Raw genomic sequence first — 26257 nt, forward strand, 5'->3', positions numbered from 1 at the left:
GGAACAGACCAAAGAAGCAACCAGGAGATCATACATAGGAGGCACCCACAGGTCACAGTGAAGAGGACCATAAGCAGGAAAGAGACCAGAAAAAACAGATAGTATTCATAGAATTTACTTAACACCCAGGAGTTAAACTGTCATTTAAAATATGACCACAAAGGAAAATTGTTTAATACCTTACTTGCCAGACTTAGATCTCTATTCTTTTGTGGAACTAAGAGCAGGAATTCAGAGGTGACGGTTACACTGTTAACTTATCAGCAGATGATTAGTACTGCAGTACCCAAGTCATGTTACCCAACAGATGATCTGAAGAGGACAGATAATCTGTGACTCCTTAGTGTTTTGAATACCAATTCAGCATTTACTGAAGTAAGAGATATTTTCCGTTAACTGTAAAGAAAAGAGTCAGGCTCTTCTAAAGAGAAAAAAAAGTTTACCTTTCTCTTCAAACACAACTGCTCTGACAAAATAAACTTGTAAATTGGCATACTTCACCAAAAGTAAGATGCGCACTTTTCTAGCTAACTTTTCCACAAGTGCTGTAAAAATCAGATGACAGAATTTGCTACGAAGAACAACAGAAAGCCATCTTAGGGAGAGAAAAACTTCTGGAATCCTAGTTACAAAATCCTTGCATGGTGCAATGCTCTTATGTGTGAAGAGAATTTCATGGAAATTGTATATCAGGATTTCCCAACTCCTGGCAAGAAGCAATAAATGGAAAGTTACAGATCTTTGGTCCTTGTAGAACTAACTATACTGCTAATTTGAAGTAATATAGGTCTGGAATTCATATTACAAGTATAAAAACAATTTTTAATCCAAGGTTTCATCATTGTTACAACTGACACAATTTCTATATGAGAAAATACTACTGTGTCAATTTCCAGAGGAAAAAAATAGGAAACTTGGCACACGTTTTTCATAATGATACATTGTAGTCTTATTGACCGCTGTTTAATAGTAAAAAGATGTTGTTTTATCAAAGCCAACATTTTTCTGTCTCTAATTTTTTGCTAATATTTAGCTATTCTGGAAGTGAAAGCATGTTCCAAAGACCCTTGGTGAACACAGGAGTCTTCTCATTGACTTCAGTGGGCTTTGGTTCAAACCCAGTGATTTTAAAATGAGCCTAATGTATGTTCTGCAAAAAGCAAGGTAGATTTTCACATTACAGACTAACTAAATCAGATATGTGTAAGCTTTTTTAAGCAGCATCTTACTTCATCAGATGCTTTGAGGGGACTGCAGGAAGCAGACCTTCTCAACAGAAAGCAGTAATTAGAATACAGAGGATAGGGAAAAGGGAGGAAAAAGGAGATACTGCTGGGTGGGTAACAGAGAGAACACCAAGGCAGTTAACCCATTGTGGTCCCTGCTATAGGGGTTATAAAAGCTAATCCAGGTAATGGGATAAGAATCATAGTCTTAGTTTAGACAATATTTAACACAGTCCAGTTCGCAGATGATTTCTTGTTCTGCAATTTCCCATTCAAGTTGTTTTCAAACATTTTGTTGTCTGAGAACAGCTACTGTGAGGTCAGCGAGAACAGCTACTCTGAGGTCAGCGATGGGATGTTCAGGGAAATTAGAACGTTCTGTCACAGGCTTGTGTGTCTTTCATTCTTTCACACAGGGATCACTATCTGGTCAATGCAGATAGCAGAGGGGCACTACAAGCAGATGATGGTGTATACAGCCTTGGTAGAAGAGCAGCTAAATGAATGTTGTTCTATCATACGTGCAGATTTCTCCCATTCCCATGTTGAGGGAGTGGGGTCCCTCAATGCATTTCATTGTCTTGGGATCCTACAGAAGGCTTTCAGAAGGATCAGGTCCATGCGGGAAGCGAAGGAACAGAATAGGGGAGAGGAGGCTGAAGTAGTTACGTTCTTTCAGTCAATACCAAACAGATTACTAGAATAAGGTAATGCAGTTCCAGGCTATTCCTGGAACCTCTATTAAATAGGGGTGCCCAAGGTTTAAGTATAGCCAAGAACAGCCCTTGTAGCATGAAAGCTGCACTATCAGGGCACTGGGAACATAGATCCTCCAAGCAAATTGTCCTTGATGGCTTTGGTCTTGAAGGATCTACTGGGTTTTGGGAGGTGAACAATTCATTTGTGTCTGATATGAGGAGAAGGGAAAATCCCCCTCTCCTTTTACAACATCATGTTAGAAAACTTGACAAAGAGGTCTGTAAGGAGTGTTTCTCTGCAAAGCTGCAGTCAGAGACAGGTAAGCATGTGCCCCAACATAGCATTTTAAGGGTGATCTTTTGTTCTTCCTAACTTTTGCTGTACTCCATTTCTCAAATAATGTGTTGAATGTCTATTTTAAACCTAAGATAGAAAACTGGAAGTTACTGTGCTGTCTCCAGAGAGAGTTTAGACATTCTGTGCAGGTCTTACACCATAAATGTCAAGCCCCCTCTGATGCTTTGTGTTCTGGCCAAAATATTTTTGTTTTCAGTGGCTCTGAGATATTCCCCTCCATTGCTTGCACATTATTTCTCCTGAGCACAAATCCCTTAATTCCAAAAGAATTTATCAACAGACAGAATGTATGTTTGTTGTTTGACACCTATATGAGACACTTCAGTGAAAACAGAGTAAGCTGCTTGTTTCTATTGCTCAGTCATAACATAATAACATTCGCTTGAGTTTTCTGGCTCTGCTTTGTTCTATGACTGAGTTAGTATTTCAGTACCAGAAGAAAACAAATATCATCATAGCCCTCTAAACTACTTTAAGTTCTCCTCTGCTCAGAGTGACGGGTGGCAGAAACCTCAAGTGGAAGGAACCATTCCACACCTGTTTACTTGCATGAGGCTTGAATGACAGCTTAGCTCCTAATTGAATACAACTGTATAAACACCATCAGGTCTCATCAGTGCCCTGAGGATTGAAGTATGAGTTGTGAAGATGAAGGCGAAAAATGGACACCTGCTATTTCAAAACCTGAAAATGATGTCAAAGCAAGTGAAGTATGTCAAGAATTTTACGTCTGAAATTGGCCATTTCTGTACTACATCTATATAGAATCAAATTGCCACTTACTTTCAGAAAATTCCTATCTTTTAAAAATAAAAGTTGAGGTTTGTTTAAAAACTGCTAATATAGATGTGAAGTGGAATGTTCATACAACTTCAACAACCAAAACACCACCCACTAAATAGGAAAATGAATGTTTGAGTCAAGTAGACCTAGAATTAGCTAAAATTACTTTCAGTATTATTCTCGAGCTGGTATTTGGAAAAATTGCTGTATAATTAATAACACATAGGGAGTTAAAACTTACAGAATAATATCTAGGTGTCAGTATTTTTCATTTGCAGTTTTAGAGGAAACTATAATTTCTCTCTCATTCTGTAAATATATTTTTCTTAATTTGGTTCATGGAATTTAGGGAGCTTCAACTGCACATAACCTTGGCAAAAGCAAATGCCAGGACCTTGCTCCCTCATTTACTAGAGTAAGATACTGGATTAAAATGTTAAACCCAGCTATCCTAGAATAAAGGCAGTTAGGGAAACCTTGGCCTATTGGATGCTATCAATCCATCTTTAAATTGCTGTCCTTGAATAATATATGCTTAAATGCAATATTTAAGGCTAGTACATTTTCTCCTGTATTTGTGTCTTGAAGCAATATTCTACCTGAATGATATTCCACGGTGGACAGAGTGACGACAACTTAAGATAAAATAAACTGTTTGCTATATTTTTAAAACGGGAAATACAGACCTCTAGTGGTCAAAACGCCACACATAATATGAAGCAACTACTAAGCAAATTAAATGTTCCTTCTTTTTCCCTTCCATTTTCAGTCCAAAAAAAAAAAAAAAAGGAAATATTCTTCAAAATAACCTTCCTGTAATTAGTTAGCCTAAAAGCAGATGATAACCTGCACTTTTCTCCACAGAAATTTGCACTAATAACATTAAGTAAAGTTGAAGGGTATAGGGGAATTAAATGAAAAATTAAACAGAGAAGGCAGAAAATAGAAGCAAGTTCATTCCTTACATAAAAAACTATGAAAACCATCCAAATAAAGAATAGCCTCTTTTGAAGTGTACTGGAGAAGATAACTAGAATTTCTGTCTTATATGATGCATAAGTATTAGCAGTTTATCAGGTAACAATAGCTGGGCCTCTGCTACCACTAAACAAATAATATGTATGTTAATCTGACAAGGAAAGTTAAAATTTCACTATAATAAAAAGTTCATATTCTAGTGAGATGTCAGACCTCATTCTTCCAGTTTATTTGCTGATGGTGCAGAAATGGCAGCATAATGGTGGCCAAGTTTAAGAGTTGTAGTTTAAAAACAAACACAAAAAGCAATCCATTTATATTTCGCTCTAAATATAGTTGCGCCATGTTGCTATCCCAGAAAAGAAGCATCTCACTGTCTGTACTCATATGTGACTTAAGTAATTGTTTAATTATTTCAGATAACAACTAAGTATCTTAACTGCCTTACTCTTACAAAGACAAAATAGAAAGAAGCAGTTAGCTGTTAGTCTAAAGTTACGCAGAAGGTAGAGCAGTGTAGCGATTTAGGGTAAGTAAAAGTATTCAATTCAACCAGCTGAAGTTCAGCTACTTAGTTTCAATGGGGTGAAACCTGTACAAGCCTGCAGAGTGCTATCTTCAGAGCACGGAGCATGCAGACAGCATGCAACATTAAAAACACCCAGCCAGGGGGAACCAGAGCATGCATTTCATCATGCTTTGCAGGCTTCCCTGTCCACCTAGATAACAGGTGACAGCAGCCAAGGGCACAGGTCAGGCCTTATTGACTGGTGGTGGTGTCAGGCATCAAACCCCGCTTCTAACAACACTCCCTCCCTCATAACTGTCAGACAGTCAGCTGTAGACTGCCCCCACCATGGTGGGGTACAACTGGATCTCGCCACAGTGGTGAGGCTTCGCCCACAGGTAGTAGGAACTGTGCCCTCACCACCGCAGACATAGCTGATGTGCTGGCTGCAGTGGAGGGGCTTTGCCTATGAGCAAAGGGCTGCGCCCCTCCTGCCACCATTGTGCTGCTGGAGCTCTGGTCACAGGAAGCCCTGACACCACAGTCAAAGCTCTGGGCTCTCAAGCTCCGCAGCAGGGAGCTTTTCCCCTGTGCGGCACTTCAGAGCCCTGTGCCCACACCCTGCTTGGGGCTACAAGTGCCAGTTTTCATGTGCCCTGCGAGGATACAAGCTCTTCCTTCCCCTGCACAGCCCTTCATAGCCCTGCATCTTCAGCCCCATGTGCTGGGCTGCAGGTGCCAGCTTTCATGTGCCCTGCAGGGGTAGGAGCTCCTCCCCCAGCACAGCACTTGAGAGGCTGGCACCTCCAGCCCTGTTTGTGGGTCTGCAGACAATGGCTCTGAGGGCTGTTTAAATGCCATGTGGGAGTGGAAAATAACACCCCCTCCCCACCCCTGCTCCCCACTGCACTTCAAGCCAGCACTCACAGCCTTGTGCACCAAGCTACAGGTGCCTGCTTTGATGCGCTCCCTCCCCTATGTGACACATAATAGCCTTCTACCTAAAGGCAAAATAGAGATACAATGAAAGAAAGCAATTGTTCACCAATTATTGCAAATCCTGCAAATACTTGAACAGGGGTAAGGAGTTCCACTGACTCACTGGAGCTAGTCACTTGTGTAAAAAGAGATCCAAGTTTGGAGCAATCAATCAGAAAAAAGTATATCAATGCAAATCTTACAAATATGCATTTAAAAAGTAGCATTAACTGTGTAAAAAGTACATTTGCTAATACTTATGAAACATAAAATCAAGAAATAGCTTAATACAATTCAAATGATTATAGCAGAAAGAAAGTACTTGCCACAAAATTGACAGTGATTTCTCAAGTGATTATGACAATTGATTTTTGAAGGACTGAAAAGAAGCCTATATAATTAAAAAATGGACAGGAAAGCATAGAGTTCTGGGATGTCTAGTGATTCATGTATTAAACTAATATTTTGTCAAATTATTCCAAAACTTGCCCAAGCAGTAACATCCTCAATAACTAGTGTTAAAATTGTTTTCGTAGCTTTCTTTTCTGATCACTTGTATGATACAAATCCCTTCCTAGGAATACCACAGCCAAGGCAGGAGAACTTTGACTGAGGTTCACTGATGACCTTGCTAGTACTTAGAAAGCTTAGCAGTTCCCAGCAAGAAGGTTTTGTTCTGCTACTCAGGATCATACTGGTCACCAGATCTGGGAGCAGGAAGGAATTTTGGCCCTAGGTCAAAATGGCAAGGACAGGGAGGAGTTTTGCCTTCCTCTAATGTGGGTGTGGTCTTCTTTGTAGGAGACTTTGAGCATGTAAACCAATTACTCCCCTGTCACTGAAATAGCAGGACAATGGCAAAGGTTTCTGCACCTAAGGGGAGCCTTTTCCCTCACCTAATGCATACCCCAGTTTTCCCCAACTGGAAACTCCTGAGAATTAGGACAACCTTGTTCTAGAGCAGAGGTATTAAACTCATCCTGCACCATGGCATAGGCAGATTAACAGACGAGCCAGCTGGGCCTGGGCCCAGGGGCTATTACCAATCAAGGACCCCAGGGTTCTCATCACCAGGGAAGCAAAAGCCATGGTTTTAAACTTGGCGCCATTTTTGTCTCCCAGTGGAGAGACAAAAATGGTGCCAAGTTTAAAACCACAACTTTCACTTTAGCTTCCCTGGGAGCTGGAAGTGGGGCCTCTCCACCAATGAGGTGGAGGGGGGCATGGCTGGGGCCAGGAGTGCCACACTGCACCTTGTGGGGGGTCGGGGCTGGGCCACGACAGGAGCGCCGTGCCGGCAGCAGTGGGTCGGGTGGCTACGTGCAGGGGGAGCTATAACTCGACCAAAGCCCTCCTTAGTGCTGCCACCTGCCTGCAGAGGTGTGGCACTCCCAGCCTGGCCCTGGCCCTGCCTCTCCCCCCCCACTCCTGTCTTCCCCCCCCCCCCGACTAACACAGCCAGGCAGCAAATCACTTCAGGTAAGTCTAATAGGAGCTGGGCCACTCATGGCAGGGGGAGGAAGGAGGAGATGCCTCAGAGGAGGAGTGGGGGGGGGGGCAAAGGACCGGTCTGAAAACTGGATTGGGCCCACCAGCTGGCTAGTGATTCCAGTATGCAGGGCTAGTCCAGAAAGCACACTGCGTGTGGTATGTGGGGCTGGTCCAACTCTGTATGCTGTATCCAGCGTGCAAGGCTGATCTGTAGGGCTGATCCAGACCAGCCCTGGATCCATCATGCAGGACCGGTCCAGTATGTATGTACCCCAAACTAGCCCCATTCACTGCATTCAGCACACACACTGGGTCCAGCCCCGTAAGCAGCATGCGCCAAACCAGCTCCATGTGCCACATTCACTTTTCAATTGCACAGGGCCAGGTCTGGCATATGCTGCAAATGGTACCAGGGGCTTGTCCAAGACTCACAGGCAGCATTCAGAACTGGATGATAGGGCTCTGTGAGCCAGAACTTTGCACCACCGTTGTAAAGCATTGTTAAGACTAATTAAACAGATTTTTTTCCAAATTATTTGTTCATGAAAGAGAAGAGAAGAGTAATATTTGGTTATCTTTTACATCAGTGTTCACTAAACAAGGGCTCTATTACCATCTACCTTTTCTCTGGACAGACTTTGGTCACACTGAAGGATTCAGTGTTACTGCCATAAGAAATAAGCAGAATCCTTTCAACCAAGTGGTACTTAGTTGAGAAGGAGGAAACAAAAGTGAACTAGTCATATGAGGAGGAAGAAAAACAATCATTAATGGCTTGGGAAATAATGATGCTATTTATAGTATTGTATAAGATGGGGAAAGGATAGATAATTAGAAAGTTTGTAAAACCTTAACGGTATTGCAGCTACAAAAGGAAATTATGAAAAGTGAAAACTGAAAGACTCGAATGAAGGAAAATATCTCATATTGAGGAAAAGGCATAAACATTACTCTTAGTATAGAACATACTGTTCCAAATCATTTTCCAGCTTCTTGCAAAAAGTTTCTGAGTAATGACAGTGTTTAAATGCCCTCTTATATGAAAATTAAATATTTCTTCCTTATAAACACAAAAATGTCTCATTTCTCATTTACACAGAGACAAATAATCCAACCAGCATCAGGAAAAGAGAAATAGTTATATCACCTGTAATATCTATATTACATACAGAAATACAAGTAAATTTTTGAAAGTTCAGTCAAGGTTCCTTGGGTAGATGTGATATCTTTTATTAGACCAGCTGAATTGTTGGAAAAAAGTTCTTTGCAAGCTTCTTCAGGCAATGGGAGACAGTGCTGATGTTTTGAGTTCTCCAAGGCAGAAAAAAATGTCAACAGAGTCTCCCATTGCCTGAAGAAGGGTATTTGTGCCTGAAAGCTTGCAAAGAACATGTTCCAACTATTTAGCTGGTCTAATAAAAGATAGCACACCTACCCAAAGAACCTTGTCTGCCTATGTCCTTAGACCAACACGGCTACAACCAACAACCCTGAAAGTCCAGTGTGCCTGCTTCTATATAGACTGTGTCAGAGTCAATACTGAAAGCATATTTTAGTTACAAATCTGACTTCTGACATCTGGTTACCCATTTATAGCTAATGAAGTTTTCACAGGAAGCTACAGTCAGTGATATCTTATCTTTCAGTTGGCAAAGTGCTGTTTACCTTGCATGGGCCCAGCATCCTTTGTTGTTACCACAGGCAGCTTAATTAGAATGCATGCTCATCCAGCATAGGAAATGAATGGAGTGGTAAATAATAGTTGGTAGAACAGTCTGAAGCATTTCATTACCAGTGTCTTATTATAATCATTGTAATTTTAAAAATAAAAGGTCAAACAGGACAGTAACATGCAGCAGGGATTTACTGCTCAAATATGTTACTTTCATTCTCAAGCAACCAACACTTACCAGTTGTTTAAATTTGGATCTCTTGGCAAAAGCTTTGCCAGATTAGCCTTAAAATGGTTAAAAAGAAATCTTTTATTTTATGTTAATCAGAGTTAATCCGAATTACAAGTATGCAGTTTCAATATTTGCAAGCAACTAGCCATGAATAGTCACCAGTCAAATTGTCATAGTAAGTGTCACAGAAACATATATACTAAGAGCAATGGTTAGCCACCGTTAATAATGTTATTTATCACAGCACCATTCTTTAGACACCCAGAAATATCAACAGACATAACATCCAATTCAGAAAGCTCATTTTCTCATCCCAGGACTCCTGAAATACTGAAGCTAGATTTGGAGATAGTGTAAATGAGCACATTTGTTTATCTTTGTTTATCCATGCCTCTTCCTCCCCTCCTCTGAGTAAAAGGGAAAATAAACAAAAAGATTCGTCTTCTGCATCCATATGTGGAAGTCATGTCACATGGATGGCACTAAGCAAGCTCATCAGAACAGTAATGTGCCTGTGCCTACATAGAAGTCTCTTATATATACTATAGAGGTGTTTCAATAGCATGAGTGAAATTAAATGGAAATACACATGTTCACTGCAGATGGTAATCAAGGTTCTGCAAACAAATATTCCCAGACTATAAAATACCCCATGCCAGATTTCTTCAATTAATTTCCTAACTGTAACTAAGAGCAAGATAATCTAACTTCAGCACGTAGGCAGACACAGACTACGATAATATAGGCTACCACAATGTGTCCAGACACATTTTGCCTTGTTGTTTAACTGAATAGGCATCAGACCAGTCAGGCTGCATGCCTGCTTTTCATGATGAGAGCACAAAGTACTGTTTGACCTCTATTAATGCAATTCACATTGTGTTTCATAAGATCGCTTAGCCTGGCCATTAGAAGTTTTTCTCATTTTTTTTTAATAAAAAGGTCTCTAAGTACAAGCTTGAATACAATTTGTCAGTCTAGAAGTTCCTGTTATCTGCATCTTCTGTCTTATGTACTCAAACTATTCTGACACTTCAGGTTTTTGATAAAGCACCAAACATTGTAGTATATGAAGTACAACCTCATTAAATGATTCAATTCTGCATTGAATGTATATACACTAAACTCCACTGACAATTACACAAATGAATAGCAAATAACAATGACAAACATGACAAAGGGGATAATTCACCGCAAGGAATTCCTCTCACCAGTGCTTTTGTATCACACCACTTAATTTCCATTTTGATTTGCCTTTTATAAGGAGCAAGTTTCCTCCTTTTTAGTTCTGAAACTTTTGCTGTTGCTTTAAGAAGGATGTGCGTCATCTGAACACCAAAGCTATCTGCATCTGCTTTTAAAACTTTAAAAGCCCTTTGGCCATACAAATTCTATTTGGATTTTAGCAGTGCTTCTGTAATGGACTATGGTTTTATTGTAATATTTCTGGGTTAAATGTGTTCATGTTACATCTCTATATTTCCTTGAACTGGTTTGTAAGGGCAGGGAGGGGGAAGTAAAAGAGGTTAAGAGAAACTGAAGTAAGAGTTGCCTTGACACATTGGATATGCGTAGGGGGTACACGTGGGTGCATGTACACCCCCTGAGCTTGGCAGTGCACCCCCTGCAAAAAGCACCGCCGACGCTGCTGGCGGTCACTGCTTCCCCCCCCCTCCCCTCTCTGGCCCCCAACACCGCCGGCAGCATCTGTGGGTGGTCCCCGATCACCACCGGCCGCCACCAGGTCACCGACCACTGGTTGGTGCTCACCACTCCTCCCCCTCACCGCCATGCCTGCCTGCAGGAGCTCCCCACTCGCCACCACTGCCACACCCCCGTCGCCACCACCTGCGGGAGCTAACTGCTCGCTGCTGCCACCACACCACTACCTGCGGGCAGTCGCCATGCCTGCCCAGCCTCTGGGGGCATAAGGTGGTCATGCCTTGACAGAAGATACATTCAGCAACAAAGACTTGAATAGCATTGTTGATGCTTCAGATGGGCTTGTTAAAAGTCCTTGGGAAGTAGTAAACCCCAGGAAGATACAAGGGAAGGAGTAGTTGCTTACATTGTTCCTTCTTAATAGTTAGCTCTTTTTCTACTCTGTTTCTCTAGATCTATAGTATTTTAATTATTATTTTTATATTTCATATTTTGCAAGTAGAGTTTGAATATCTTTTTTCTGTGTATGTGCCCTTAAACAGCTGAAGTCCACCAAGTATTTTCAGATATTTTATTAAAGGAAATAAAGTGCCAAATTCACCCTGGTTTAATCTCACTAATTTCAGTGTGGCTGGACAAAAAATTAACTTGGCCCCTTAACTCTGACACTGCTCTGTTTTTGTTAATAGTTATAGAAAACTTCTCAAGGCTCTTTATTGACCAGTGTCACAAGTTCTCTTATTAAATGTTGAGCATTTTTATTTTCTACCAACTCCCAATGAAGTAAAGAACACTCAATGCCTCACAAAAATTCACTGAATCTGACAGGACCAGGCCCAAAGTTTCATATTTGATTTTTTGTCTTGCTGTTTTAACAAGCCAAGGTAGTAGGTAACAGATGCTTGTTTAAACCATTTTAAGGCCCAAATAACATTAATCATCAACCACCAGAAACATTGGCTACCTGTGGACAGGCTGGGGAATTCAGAAGCTGACTACTTGTATGCCTTTTGTCATGACCATCAAAAATGAATCCCAAAAGGTGGGGCTCTCCTGTTGAGAGAGACTGGCATACCTTCTGGCTATTGGAAGTACCTCAAGATTCGTGATCTATGCAACCATAAAGGCAGTTCCCTTTTTTGATAAAGAAATGTTCCAGCCCTGCAGTAGAGGGGCATCTTCTAAATGCTGTGTTAGACCCAAAAGAGTTGCCTCTGCTTCAGAACCACTGTTTTTTTTCAGCACATACCATATGTCCTGATACTGCCATTTTTACACACATAGGGTACATATACATATACACTTTACAGTGGAGTAACTTAATTAGCTGCAAAATAAAGTGTCAAAGTCTACATATGCGCTGATATTAGGGTGCAGGAAAGTAACTCTGCCGTAAGATAGTACTGTCTGGGACAGTACTATTTTACAGCAGAGTAATTTACTGTGCTGAAACACTCATGTAGATGGTTGATTGCGGATGTAAACTGCACCTAGTCAGCCCAGCCAGCCAGGAGCCTACTCTTCTCTGGGTCAAATTGCTGCTGTCCTGGGCACACATGTAAATGCTGATCATGGGAACAGCTGACTCCATCTCAAACTGCTCCAGAGTTTATTGCTTCACATTAACTGCATGTGTAGATGCACCCACAGAGTTGAACCTTCATCTGTGAATATCACCGAAGAAAATCAACAGATCTAATCCTGGATTAAGGGCCTGATAAGGAGAACAGTGGCTGAATCAGGCTTTTTCCTACTCTGCAAGAACTCTGACTAGATGACCTTAATGATTTTTTATGGACTTAAGTTCTTAGTGACTATAAATAAATTAAGAGTATAACAACCCACAGAATGCATTATCCCAGCACAGTGCTAGAACACAAGATATATAAGGACAAACCATGAACTTGCAGAGCACGTGAACACATTTATAGCAGTTCAGTTCCTCTTGAACAGCTCCACAATGTGCTCAGGGGAAGTTTCATCTCCCCTTGGCCTCTTTATAATGGACGTACCTACTCTCCAGATAACATGACCTGCCACAAAACCAGACTTATCAGACTTGTTATTGGTCTGGGATAGAAAGCCAAGAAAACTGAACCCTGGGTGGTTACTATATTAAAATGCCACTTATAAGCAGAATATGGTATATTTATTTGTGCCAGCTGTGTTGGCATGACTTTTTTTACTTTAAAAAGATGGTAAAAATAACTGGAGTTTTTTGAGGCATCTGTAACAACTGAGGTACCTAGACTGTAATTTACAGAAAGAGTTGCAGAGATTGGGAGGAATTAAATTGTAGTTCTTGACAAAAGTTTTGTGTCTTCTTACATTTAATTAGATATTCCAGTCTTGGTATAATTCCCAAGAAGCTAATCTTGAAACTGCCCTTTTATCTTTATAGAAATTAATCAGCTTATTAACGCCAGAATTATTCCTAGAACAAGGGGGTATATCAGAAGGATAAGGGATATATTCATAGACAGTTAGAAATGGAAAAATATATATCTGAAGTCTGTTCTATAGTTAAAACAGAGAAATCAGTTGTGATAACCAACTACCTACCTTCAGATCATGTTTAAAACAGATTAAACTAATAAAGTGTCCTTGCAGTTAAGAGAATCATCTAGGGCTCAGACAATCTGGATTTAAATCCTGGCTCTGTCACACACTTCCTATGTGACCTTGGACAGGTCATTTAGGTTTGTCTATGCTGCCTCCAAGCTGCACCTAATACAACCAACTCCAAAAGCAGTGCTAAATCCCAGGAGAGCACCTGACTTATAGTGACCCTGACTTAACTCCAGGGTGGCTCTCCAACCCTCTGTCTTGGAAGCAAAACCATAGCAATCTCTTTTGGCACCCAGGGCATGGGAAGGTGAGGCAGGGGGGTTACTGAGAGGGGATTATACTGACCACTGGAGAGCCAGGGAAAGCTTGAGGGTGGCAGAGGGAGTGGAGTCTTACCTGATGGGGCTCTCCTCAGGCAACAGCTGCTACCATGCACATGCTCCTATAGCAGCACAGTCTGGGGCTGCTGTCACTGAGAAACGTTCTCCTCGCTTCTCTGAGCACCATGCTATGTCTCCCATGGAAAAGTTTCCTGGGGAGGGGGCACCATTCTACCCTTTACCCCCAGATGCACTGATGGGTCTGCATCTGCCCAGCTCCTGTGGCTGGGCACAACAGAGTTGCACCTGCCATGGCAGACTCTTGAAGGAGAGGGCAGACTGGTACCCCATCTTAGCACCTGGGTGGGTGTACTGCTTCCCTTTCCCCACCTCCCCAACTTATGCTACTGTTTGCAAGATTCCTGGCATGTACTCAAGGCCAAGCTAAAGCAGCTCCTTGGCCTCATTCTGGGATTTGGTGGAGTGGGTGAAGCACATTTCTTGCTGGCAGATTCCAGGTAGGCAAAGAGGCACTGCAGACAAGCTCTGCAACTTAATTCCTTATAAATAAATGAATCTGCATTTCTACTTCAATTTTAAAGTCTTTGGCTAAGGACATACATTCAAAATGCCTGAACCTCAATTGATTCAATCTTTGCAGGTTATTCTAACCTGGGTAGGCTAAATCAGTTTGTAACCCAGACAGACATCCCAGAAATGCAGGCACATGCCTGCAGTGGCTCAGGCTAGAAGCCAGGAGGTGCTACAGCAGCCCTCCCTTTGCTTCCACAGGGCAGAGCTGAGGGGGGCCTGGCCAGGCTCAGGATGCTCTGATTATTCCACCTCCCCTCCAGCTCCACCACCCCTCCAGCTTCCCCTCCAGGGAATGTTTATTATTCTTAACTCAGCATTTATCAACTCATTAAGAAAACAAAGCCTCTCTCCATTAATTAATGGAACTCCTCTTAAACATCTCTTCCAAGGAAGGACATTAAGATACCTGTTGATTAGCTCCAAAAAGCCTGTCTGCCTGTCCTTTCCCACAGCAAGGACTGTGTGGTCTGCTAGTTTATGCAGACACCTCATCATTAAGCAGAGGGGAGGGGCAATAATCCCTGCTTAGCAAGGAGAAGCCAGGCAGAGGCTCTGTGCCTGCAAGTCTGTGCTCAGCTCCAGCCAGGAAGCAGAGGGGAGGGGCCAGCCCTGCAGACAGCCCTGCCCAGCCCAGAGAGCATGCCGGGATTCTGAGGGATTCTGATTTAACTTAAACCAGTAAGGGGTCTGGGACAGACATTGCATAAACTGGTTTAACCCAAATCAGTTAAGTCTGATACTACATTCAACAGGTTTTTCTCAAATTAGCTTTAGTCATTTTCAAACTGGTTTATGTGCACGGAACATCTGTTCCATTCCAGATTTAAACCAGTTTCTGATCACTTACACCAGTTTATGTGTAATGCCCGTTTCTAGCCCTGGGGACAGGAAGTGCTGCCTGTAAAATATGCATAAGCTGAAGATCTGACTCTTGTTTTTTTCTGTGTGGTTTCAAAGTCTGGTAATGCTCTGAAGCCTGCAATATCATCCTTTCAACAAAAATCCATGTATATATGTTTGCAAATGAGAAGCCAAACTTACGTCAGGGGCAGATACAGCACTCTCACTTCATTTCAGACTAGTTGATTTAGGTGTTAAAAACTAGTTTTTTTCTCATGGTTTAATGGGATCAGAAAACAAGGACTTTTGGAACCAAGGAAATAAGCTATACTTAGTTTTTGTTGCAACAACATTGATAAGATAAGGTCATGGAAACTGAGGATGCATTTATTCCATTCCATTTTCCTTTCATTAAGGTACCACAGGGAAATGTGAACCATGTTCGCTCATTCTTTTCCCATTGCTTTTGTATACATAAATTTCTACTGGAGTTCCATAAGTCTCATACTCCTGATGTTTGCATACAGCGTGGTACATAAATGGTGCTTACTGCTATGCTTGGAGTAGCAGCTGGCTACCAGTCTGTGAGAATGACAGTAGAGTGGTTTTTGCCCTCCTGAGCAACCCTGATATTACTGCATCATATACTGGGCATTATGTTTGTTCTTTGTTTTAATATGGCCTTACACCTTTAGTGGCTCTGTGATGAGATTCCTTTGAGCTGTGTTTGTGCTTTAGCTGCAGCTTTGCTGTTGGACCGTGCACAGTAAATTGCAGCCCAGTCCAGCCACCACTGAAGTCAATGAAAAAACTCCTGCTGACATCAGTGGGATTTGGATCAAGCCCTGAGTGCATTATTTGAACTTTTAACTCAGCCCAAATCAAAGAATGGGGATGGGTGGGAGAGTATTTGCCTGTATAAGAATTCATTAAGCATTAGCCTTATATATCTCAGTATATTGTATACCTTAGTATAAACTCAGGTATAACTCAGACTTAATCAATTGGTAGGACCTACTCGATTCACAATTTTGCAGACATTGCAAAATCAGGCATTGTCCATGAAATGAGGCAGCGTCTGCGAAATCCACAATAAATAAATAAATAAATAAAATCCTGGCTCCCCAGTGGGACCCAGCAGTCCTCATGGCCGCTGTGACCCTGCCATGCAGCCCATGATCGAGGAAGGAGGCAGGCTGCCAGCACAAAGGGAAGCAGCCAAGATGGCTGCCCCCCCTTACCACTGATTGGCTAAGAGGACTTTCAGTCATGCAGCCCTGCCCCTCTCCAATCAGCAGCCAGTGATCAGGGGCTACATGATGGAGAGCCCTCAGCCAATTAGTGGCAAAGGGCACAGCCACTGGGACCTCTTGGCCAATTAGAGGCATTGAAGGATCCCACCGCAATAAGCCTGCAAAAATTAAGGGCAACCAGCCCCGCATCTGCCCATGAAATCAGCCACCTGCCTCCTCAATTTGAGTAGGTCCCTATTTACTGGTGATGTTCACTGAATAAAGGACTGATAAATTTCTTGCTTCCTGCTTTCTTCTGGATTGAAGTTAAAATTTCCTTCACTGAACTGAACTCATAGTTGTCACCATGCACAACATCTTAAAGTTTAAATAATTCATTACTAACTGTTTATCCCTTTTTTCCTCCCAGGTGAATTTTATTTTCCTGAAACTAGCATACAACTGAAAAGATCAAAATGATCCTAAATTCCTCTGCTGATGAGACTGTTAAAAGAATCCACGTTGACTGTCCCGTTTCAGGAAGGCATCCCTACATATATATTATGGTTCCAACTGTCTACAGCATCATCTTTATTGTAGGCATATTTGGAAACAGCTTGGTGGTCATTGTCATTTATTGCTACATGAAATTAAAAACTGTAGCCAGCATATTTCTGCTGAATTTAGCTCTGGCTGACTTGTGTTTCTTAATGACATTGCCACTGTGGGCAGCCAACACAGCCATGGAATACCACTGGCCTTTTGGCAACTGTTTATGTAAGATAGCATCAGCTGCAGTAAGTTTTAACCTGTATGCCAGTGTGTTTCTACTCACATGTCTTAGTATTGACCGTTACCTGGTGATTGTACATCCAGTGAAGTCACATATTCGGCGCACCATGCTTGTTGCCAGAATAACTTGCATTGTCATCTGGCTGCTCGCAGGAATGGCCAGTTTGCCTGTCATAATTCATCGTAATATAATTTTTGCTGAGAACATAAATATGACCATGTGTGTTTTTCGATATGAGACCCATAATGTAACACTCCCTGTTGGCTTAGGTTTATCCAAAAATGTGTTGGGCTTTTTTATTCCCTTCCTAATCATTTTAACAAGCTATACCTTAATTTGGAAGACCCTGAAGAAAGCTTACCAAATTCAGAGAAACAAGACCAGAAACGATGACATTTTTAAGATGATTGTGGCAATAGTATGCTTCTTCTTCTTTTCCTGGATTCCTCACCAAGTGTTTACCTTCCTGGATGTGTTAATTCAGTTGCGTGTAATCACAGAGTGCAACATCATCGATATTGTGGATACAGCTATGCCTTTTACCATCTGCATTGCTTACTTTAACAACTGTATGAATCCCTTTTTTTATGTTTTCTTTGGAAAAAATTTTAAGAAATACTTTCTGCAGCTACTAAAATACATTCCACCAAATGTCAGAGCACATCCAAGTCTAACAACAAAAACGAGCTCCCTCTCCTATCAACCATCAGAGAACATAAGCTTATCTGCCAAAAAGCCTGTTATGTCCTTTAATACTGAGTGACGCTGTTCGCAGTAGGTGTTTTTAAAACCACTTCACGTATGAAGTTGCAAGTGACAAAATTCACTGACAGTCCTGCCCATCACAGCTACCTGCACATTGTTAAAAATTAAATCATCTAATACAAATCATCTTAAGAAGATATAGCAGTGGACTTTTATTTTATATTGCAGAGGACTGTTTGGGTTTTTTTTACTGAAAACAACATAAGGGTGGATAGACATGTCAGAGTATCTTTTACCATTCTGCCTTTTTACTCAGAACTTTGAAAAAAAGTTACATACCGCTCCTGGAAACATCTCACAACTCAGCTGAAAGAGTGACCATTTATAAATTAAAAGAAGCCTGTAGAATTCTCTTTCTACATACACATGGGATTCTAATCTAAATATTTGAAATCTTATACAAGGAGTTAATAGAATTGCATAGAATGTTTGAGTTTTTTCACATGATATTGGATATGTGAGGAAAAGTTAACAACATGTATTTTTTCCTAGTACCACAAATATCATGTATCATTATTATTCATCCAGTTATTCAAATACATATCTGCTACAGATATACCTGACCCATTCCTTCTTCATAGATACTGAAGGACTACAGGAGCAGGCTAAGTAGTTTTTGCTATTATAATTCATTTAAAATACGGCAAATTTTGCTATAATATATAAAATATAGCTTTATTTATTAAATATAAAATAATGTCTAAATCTATATTCCTATTAATTATATTCCATGCAAGGAAATGTTAGTTTGTATACCCACACATTTTTATTCAGATGGGATACTTTTAAGGCAGTAGTCTGTATGCAAACCAGTCTTGTTCTGACCTTACTCTATTGCTGTTCCTTTCTGACTAAAACAGGATTGTTAATGGGGTAGGATGCTACTTCATGCAAGTAAGAGGATCAGGATATGCCTGGCTGTAATTTATATACAACCGGTAATATAAATGTCATCAACAAGCTTCCAGGATCAACCAAAACTATTTTCAGAGAACACTCAGCCAAATGATGATTAATTAATTATATCTTCTTACAAAGTCTCAAATTTCCAGGGTATCATAGCTCTAATTCTGAAAAGTTTAATAGTTTTTGCTTATTACATGTTTAATAAATCTGCTCTCAATTGCAGCGATAAAAATCTAAGACGAAATTTTATTCCTGTCCTCTATGAAGTTACGTTGCATTTATACACAAGGAATATTGGTGTAAGCAGAATTTGATCTCTATAAAACACCCCTTGACTTCAATGGAATTAATCTAAATCAGGGACATCAAACACACATCCTAAATCTTGGATCCAGCTTGAGGCACTGTTGACTCTAGCCCTCAATGCTTCTGGTGAGCTGAGGAATTAAGAGGCAGGGCAAGCTGGGGGTGAGCCGAGTGCGGGGCAGAGTCTGCTACTCGGCCCTCCTGAGGATGTCTTTCATCAGCAGGAGAGTGAGCAACAGCTGTGCCAATAGTGAGACACCCCCACCACCCGTGCTCACCCTGTTGTTGCTGCCACTCCTACTCATCTCACTGCTTCTGGTCTCACCACCACCAGGTCCTGAATTGGCCCATGGAGTGTGGTAAATTTGGCACCACTGACCTAGATTTACACCAGATTAATGAAGAACAAAACCTACCTCATCCAAAAGAAAATAATTCTAGGCAATAAATCTACACTAGCCTACACATGAGAACAGTAGCAGCCATTCAAGAAAACTTACACCAATGTTTTTTTCCCTATATTGTCTTATCACAGTTTTGAGCTCAACCCTCTAGAAAATACTAGCCAATTTGAACGTAGTAGCATTTGTTCTCACAAGCAAATAATCTGTTTATAAAAAAATTTGCCAAAAGACAAAAACTTTCAAAAAATCCCTGATAACATTAGATGAATATTGTAAACAAATATATAATGCCAGAGAACTATCAGAAATGCAGCATTTCTCCAGTTAGAGAAGATATGTTTAACTTGATTCTGCTTATTAGAGGTCAGGGATAATCCAACAGCTGAGCTGTTCAATGTTGGTTCTATGCAGATCCAACATACAGAAATATTATTCCAGGATTATTTTACTCTGGAAACTACATGGTTTTCATAGTTGACATAAATGACTCTGGGGTGGAAGCAAACGTGGGGAACTTGATCTACTTTAATGCTAAGGAAACAGTATAAGGGGTCAGGAGTCCTGGCTTTTATTTTAGCCTTATAATTCATTTGCAACTTGATTTTACACACCTCTTAGATATGCAGTGCCTCGGTTTTCCCAGCTGTAAAATGCCTACCTTTCTGGATTCTCATGAGGATTAATAGTAAGCATTATAAGAGTCTTTGATAACATGGACCATTATTTAAACATAATTAAATTTAACAGTAAGATATACTCAGAATTAGAAAAATGAATACATGTTAAACAAAGGCAGTAAAGCAATCATAACTATGCATTTAATGGCAGATATTTAGGCTAGAACTGCTCTGAAATGCATACATGAAATGTCCAATAAAAATCAAGGGGAAATATTAGGCCATTGTATTTTAAGCAATATCCAAAGTAGTTTCATTGCGTTCACACTCAGTAAATTAATGCAGGAGTATCAGATCTTGACATATGTGCCACATAGGCACGGACATAAACCAAAAATTATGTCCTGTCCTAACAGAGAGTATCCATCACTCCCAGTAACAGGTTAGCATGCTCTAGATGCTTGAACCATAAACATGCAATGTAAATTCTTACATTTATTTAAGGTGCAAAGTTATTTCCCTTTCTCCTTTGAAATCTACAGCTCTCTTCCTATAAAGCCAATCCATGTTTCCGAGTGGGACATGAGTTCCATAGAAGTAACTGCCTCACAGGCTGCAGAGTTTGGGGGTTTTTTTAATTAACTAAGGAGTGGCTGAAGAAGATTTTTCCTGTTCACCGTACTTGAAGATACCTATGAGAGGGTTTTCCCACTTGGCTGCTGCCTCCTGATGGAAAACAAGAAACTTAACCAGTAATAACCAGAAGGGAAAGAATGGTGTTACAACAGAAAAATGATAATACAGTTTTCTTCAGGACTGATCCTATACTTTTAAGAGAGTTTGTGAGTTCCTAATAAGCAGAGGAAAATACTGCTCAGGGTTCTAAGCCTGCCCATCTCACAGCATGTACACTAGGAAAGGGAAGGGTTGCACCTGGAATGTTTTACTAAATAACCAGAAGTGCTGGAAAAGAAAGATCCGTCTGAACAATGCTAGTCAGGATCCTTATTAGCGGATCAGAAGAAAAAATTGTTTTTAGCTGTTAAATGTGATTAGTTGTAGTCCTCCATATACTAACATATTAGCATGTGCTGGAAAAAAATCCACTATGGATGAAATAAGATCAAAATCAGTCATTTAACAAGTGTTAAGAAAGATGCACAGCCTTCAGGGACCCTAATTGGGAGATGGAGGAACTAACTGTTTTAAAGCCTGGAGTCAGAGGCAGAACCATTATTTGCAGTTCCAGGGCTCCCTGCAACGCCATCCAATTGACACTAATGGGCAAACTTTCTCCTGACTCTGGTGTTATGAACAGCTGCAATACACTATTACCAGGGCAAAGACCCATTCCTGTCTGTCATTCACAGCTTTCAGCCCACCCTGGACTGTCCTTTGCATTGAGGCCCTGAACTAACAGAGTCAAAGAAGGGACTCTTGCCTTTGGGGTATTCTTTCTGGGGCCTTGTGGGTCTTTTTTCTGAGCACCACTTTGAATTACCCTTTAGCATCACTGCTTGCTTGGCCAACATCTCCATAGTCTGGAGCCACAGCAACCACCCTCCCCCCCACCCCCATTTATGAGCCTCTCTCTACAAGTCCAAGAGCTCTCCCCTAATTAATCAAATAGGGTTATGGACCCATAATTGCAGTTCCCAGATGGAGGAGATACCCTTGATCTTTGCATATTAAATTCACTCCTGATGCATTGTATCCCCAAACTTGAAAACCCCATAGGAAAATAGAGAGAGACACTCCTGACTTGACGGAGGGTGAGATCAGCAATAACTTCAAAGACCCAAATGAAGGATCCCTTTTGAATGTGCCAAACTCTATTGCTAGCAAACAGACCACAGGAGCAATGATAGTATGCACTCAGTCTAACACTGCAACCACCAGCAAGATCCACTTAATAGCAACTATGAGCAAGGAAGCTGGCACATACAGAGAATCAAACTGTATATACTTGGCAGGAGCAGGTGTTTCTGGTTAATGCTTTTTATGATGCTTTTGTCCTTAGGACCCTATTTACTGTATTCCTTCAAATATAAGCTTCCCTTGAATTTAAGATGCACCCACATTTTCTGATGCTGAATGTAATAAAAAATAAAACATCAGATAAGGAAATGTTAATAGGGAGACAACCTCCGTGGTGCATAGAAGAGCTTTTACTATTTTTAGTCAAATATTAGACACAAACCATTTTAGAAGATAGTATTTTGTTGTAAAAACTGAATCTTGTATTTGAAGAAATAAATAAAGTCATTTGGACTGAACTGCTATGTAGAGGGCTTACCCTGCTCTCCTCAGGCAGTTTCAGCTTCTGCACCAATGTTGCCTTACCTGGCTGTCAGTGGGAGATGAGGGAAAAACAAATTTTCCATTTTCCACCTGCCAATTTGCAGTACATTTGCACTCTCTGTATCAATACCATGGACCACAGGCTATAACAGCTGCTGCTCCTGTTTAACAGGGAAGGAGTAATGGCCAGAATATACCCATTATAAAGATCTTCTAGCTACATAGCCATTTTCTCCCCTCCAGTTTTTTAGAGAAAGCTGTTGCTCCACAATCTACTGTGACAATCCAGTTCTTTGCCTGTAGTGGGGAGGAAGGAGTAGGATTTGGTTTCACAGACATTTAGAATTACTTTCCTGGATTGCAGTGGATCAGGCCTGTATAATTTACCCTCAATAAAAACGTTAGTTATCCTCCATACCTAAGATGACAAACACCTTAGAGCTTAGTAAAAAACTATTCGTAAACATGCCGTATACTCTTCATATGCCTATAATTTTAAAAGATACACATTTATAAAGGATTTTTTATCCTGAGAATGACAAAAGCAACCCACTTTACAAACTACTATTCTGTCTCTGTACTGTCTTTTATTGGTGTGGGGAACCCATGCTGATATTAATGGGGTTTCTAGCTGTGAATCAAGGACAGTTGTAGCCCTAAATGCAGGAATCATTTTATCAGCTCCTGTTATGTCCCAAATACATTCTGTTACCATGTTTAACTGATATTTTCTATTTCCATTTCCCTTCAGCTAGCAGATTCACGTTTAAGCAATGGAATGCTTGAAATTTCCATGCATTGTATTTATTTCTATTTATTGCGTGATCAGACTTTATCTGTCTCATGTTTCATACTGTACTTTCTCCCAGCTTGGACTTTGTATTCTTATGCTTCATTGTATTATAAATCTGCACTGATTGGGCTAAATTCCAATTAAACTGTCCCAGAGATGAATTTGGCCCATTAGCTTATTTCCTTGTGTTTTACGGTGATCACTTAAATTATTCAAAGCGAATGTTATGTCAAAAAGGTTTTTTGCCATAATTACCAGACTCCTTATTTTGTTAAGGTTCTTTTTCATATACTTGAAACTACAGCAGCAGAGGCATATGTGATTTCTGAGTTAGAGGGTTTTGTGTAGTTTCAGCAATGATTCATCTCTCATCTAATGTGACCTCCTTCCCAAATATACTATATATAAGAATTGTAAATAATCCCAAAGACAACTTTGCCATGGAAAAAGGAAGATTTGTCAGAAACACTGAAAAAAAAGCATAAAGTGGAAAATTGGTTGAAAATTTTCAGCATTTGAGCTTCTGTTTTGTTTTTTTAACATCAGATAAAACAATCTGTCCATTTACATTAACAATATCTGGATCTAACCATTCTTTTCTCACTGCAAGGCCAATGTCTCCTCAACCCTGTTTCTTCATGATGCTGAAAGGCCTTACCAAAACCATGTAACACTTGTTAGTGTAAGTTGATGAGGTTGCATTGTCAGTCACCAAGCCTGTATCGACAGGGACCTGGCTACCAAGGCTGAGCTAACAAACTAAAAATCTTGATGGCAAGAGTTGCCAGACTCATTGTCCATACTGATTCAGATCATTTGGGGGGAATAGCATATGAATATAAAAATAGGTATGGATAATTTCAGTAGGCTAGTGTGTGCTCTATAACTTTAAAATGCATATATGGGAAACTAAGCATGAAGGCAAATGTTGAATGTTTTCTACAATGTTTCTTGTGCCTGTATAATTTGTAATGTAGTGAATGTAAACTGTTTGCTGCTTCATTAGAAATATTTTTAAAGCAAAACATTTCTATTATTCTTATTTGTACTATTCTTATATAGAAAAAAAGTTTTAATTATCTGACTGGTTAATATTACTGGACAGGTCATTACTGAATATATATTTTTTTCCAAAGAACAGCTCTCCTGTTATGTCAACTAATTGGAAGTAACATTTCCAATTTTTTTGTAAATAGTCAAGAATTATTAAAACTCTAATAAAAAGCTGGAAAATGGAGCTTTCTTTGTCAATATCAGCCACACCAGAATGCTCCTAAATTAACACTGTGGTTCTTTATGGCATCAGTCTGCATTCTTTGTGCTTCACTCTGAACCAGTTCCCATTGAAACTGATGCAAATGACTTCACTGACAGTCAGATCAGCCCCCACAATCCAGCAACCATTTTTTACTGAAGAATGCAGGACTGAACCCAAATTTAGCAGTCTGAATATGCTGAACTGAAATGAAACAGCACTAACTGTTTCAGTATAACCTACACTGATTTGTTAAACTTCAAAAGCCTTGCATTACTCACCTCAGACAAAGTCTTTCAGAAGCTTCCATAGTGGCGAAAATTGATGATCATAGTAAATGGAGACCTAAAATTTTGTCGTACTTAATCTCTGTGTTCTTTATTTGAACTGTAGCAGTTCAAATAAGGTTACAATCAGGATAAGGACCTGTTGTGACAAGATTTGTAGAAACATCCAGTAGGAATCATAACAAGGGGCCCATGTAAAAGTGAAAGGATAGTGTCAAGTCAGTTTTACAGAATAATTGGCGGGTGGTAAAAGGAGGTGGGAAAGGCAATAGAATTAAAATAATTAGTAGAATTGGTTGCCAAATAGTAGAGTATTTAGGACAACAATGCAAAAAAGAATTAAAAATAAATTTATTCCACAAAAGAAAGAACTATTTTAATTTTCATTTTTTTTTTTTAAACAAAAATGTTTGAAATAGCTCCCTCATTTCAAGCAAAAATTTTAAAGGTTTCTTATGGGGTTTTGTTCAGGTGAAACCCCCTCCCCCCCCAGATTTCCAATTTCCTCAAAAATATTAAAATTTCCCTCCCATCTTCATGAACATTGGGTCCTTCCTAGCATAAATAAATAACTAAATAGTATAGACTTTACAGTATAAAGTTTATACAGTATAAAGTTTACTATAGACTAAACAGTATAGAGTTTAACCAGAGAGTAGTAACTAGTTTGCCTTTCATGAAAGAGTTTGCCTTATCTTTTAGAAACTCACTTAGTCATTCTATATCCATTTAAGAAAGGAAATATACTCTAAGTATCTGTGCATTAACTTTGCATAACTAAGCTGAGAGCAGCTATTCCTTAGTTTACTGCGTGATATATACATATAGAAAATAGAAGCCAAAGCAGGAAGTAAATGTATGCATTCATGAAACATGAAGTTAATTCTGCTATAACTACGTGTATTTGATTTTACTAAACAATTATGCAAGACAAAAAGAATAATTAAATGAAAATTTAAATGTTTTAATTTTTTTCATTGTAAACAATTGTAAAGTAAGCTAACCATGTGTAAATCCATGCTCTCCGTGTATATAATGAATACCTTAAATAGAATGCAGCTTACTTAGAGTATCCTTCATTGTATAAACAAATAATGTGTATGAGGTATGAATTTCACACAATAAAAGTTGTTTATTTTGAAGCTGTTCCATGAAAATGATGTAGCACATTACTGAACTTAATGTACAGAAACACTAGAAAACATAGCACATGCTTCCACATATTATGCAGAAGAGTATGTCACTGCAAAGCATTTCATTGTTACCTGTTGGGAAATGGTATATTTCTGAAGTTTTTAAGTAATTTTCTGGGTATTTACATAACTTTAATACTTTTTCTTGATAACATGAGAACTGAATAACAGATGCATTATTGAACAATTATTAAATAGCTTTTAGGTACCAACAATTGATTTTCATATATTATTCATTTGAAAACTTTTAGACAATTGACTTTTAGACAATTGACATTTAGAAATTAATCCAATAGTAATTACACTGGTATTCTCAGAAAAGGTAAATACTATTTGTCGGAAAATATTATTTCCCCCTTCGCCCTTTTTAAAATTTTTTTTTAGATTTTGAAAATGCATTTGCGTATACATCCACTTAATCTTCAGTTCATACCTAGTGGTAGTTTCTTTCACATTATTGATTTATGAACTTTTTATCAAATCTACATGTACACATG

At 39.7% G+C, this 26257-nt stretch overlaps 1 protein-coding gene across 4 annotated transcripts in view; it reads left to right on the plus strand.

The window, feature by feature from the left end:
• Positions 1-25709, plus strand: part of AGTR1 (angiotensin II receptor type 1) — a 60977-nt gene extending 35268 nt beyond the window's left edge. For all 4 annotated transcript variants that reach the window (XM_019491728.2, XM_006258044.4, XM_019491726.2 and 1 more), the window contains exon 2: positions 16571-25709. In XM_019491728.2, the coding sequence (XP_019347273.1) occupies positions 16617-17696 (1080 nt within the window). In that variant the 5' untranslated portion in view covers positions 16571-16616 and the 3' untranslated portion in view covers positions 17697-25709. The remainder of the gene's footprint in view (positions 1-16570) is intronic.
• The last annotated feature ends 548 nt before the right edge of the window (positions 25710-26257 follow it).

The sequence above is a fragment of the Alligator mississippiensis genome, chromosome 7, assembly GCF_030867095.1.
Source record: "Alligator mississippiensis isolate rAllMis1 chromosome 7, rAllMis1, whole genome shotgun sequence".
NCBI lineage: Eukaryota > Metazoa > Chordata > Crocodylia > Alligatoridae > Alligator > Alligator mississippiensis.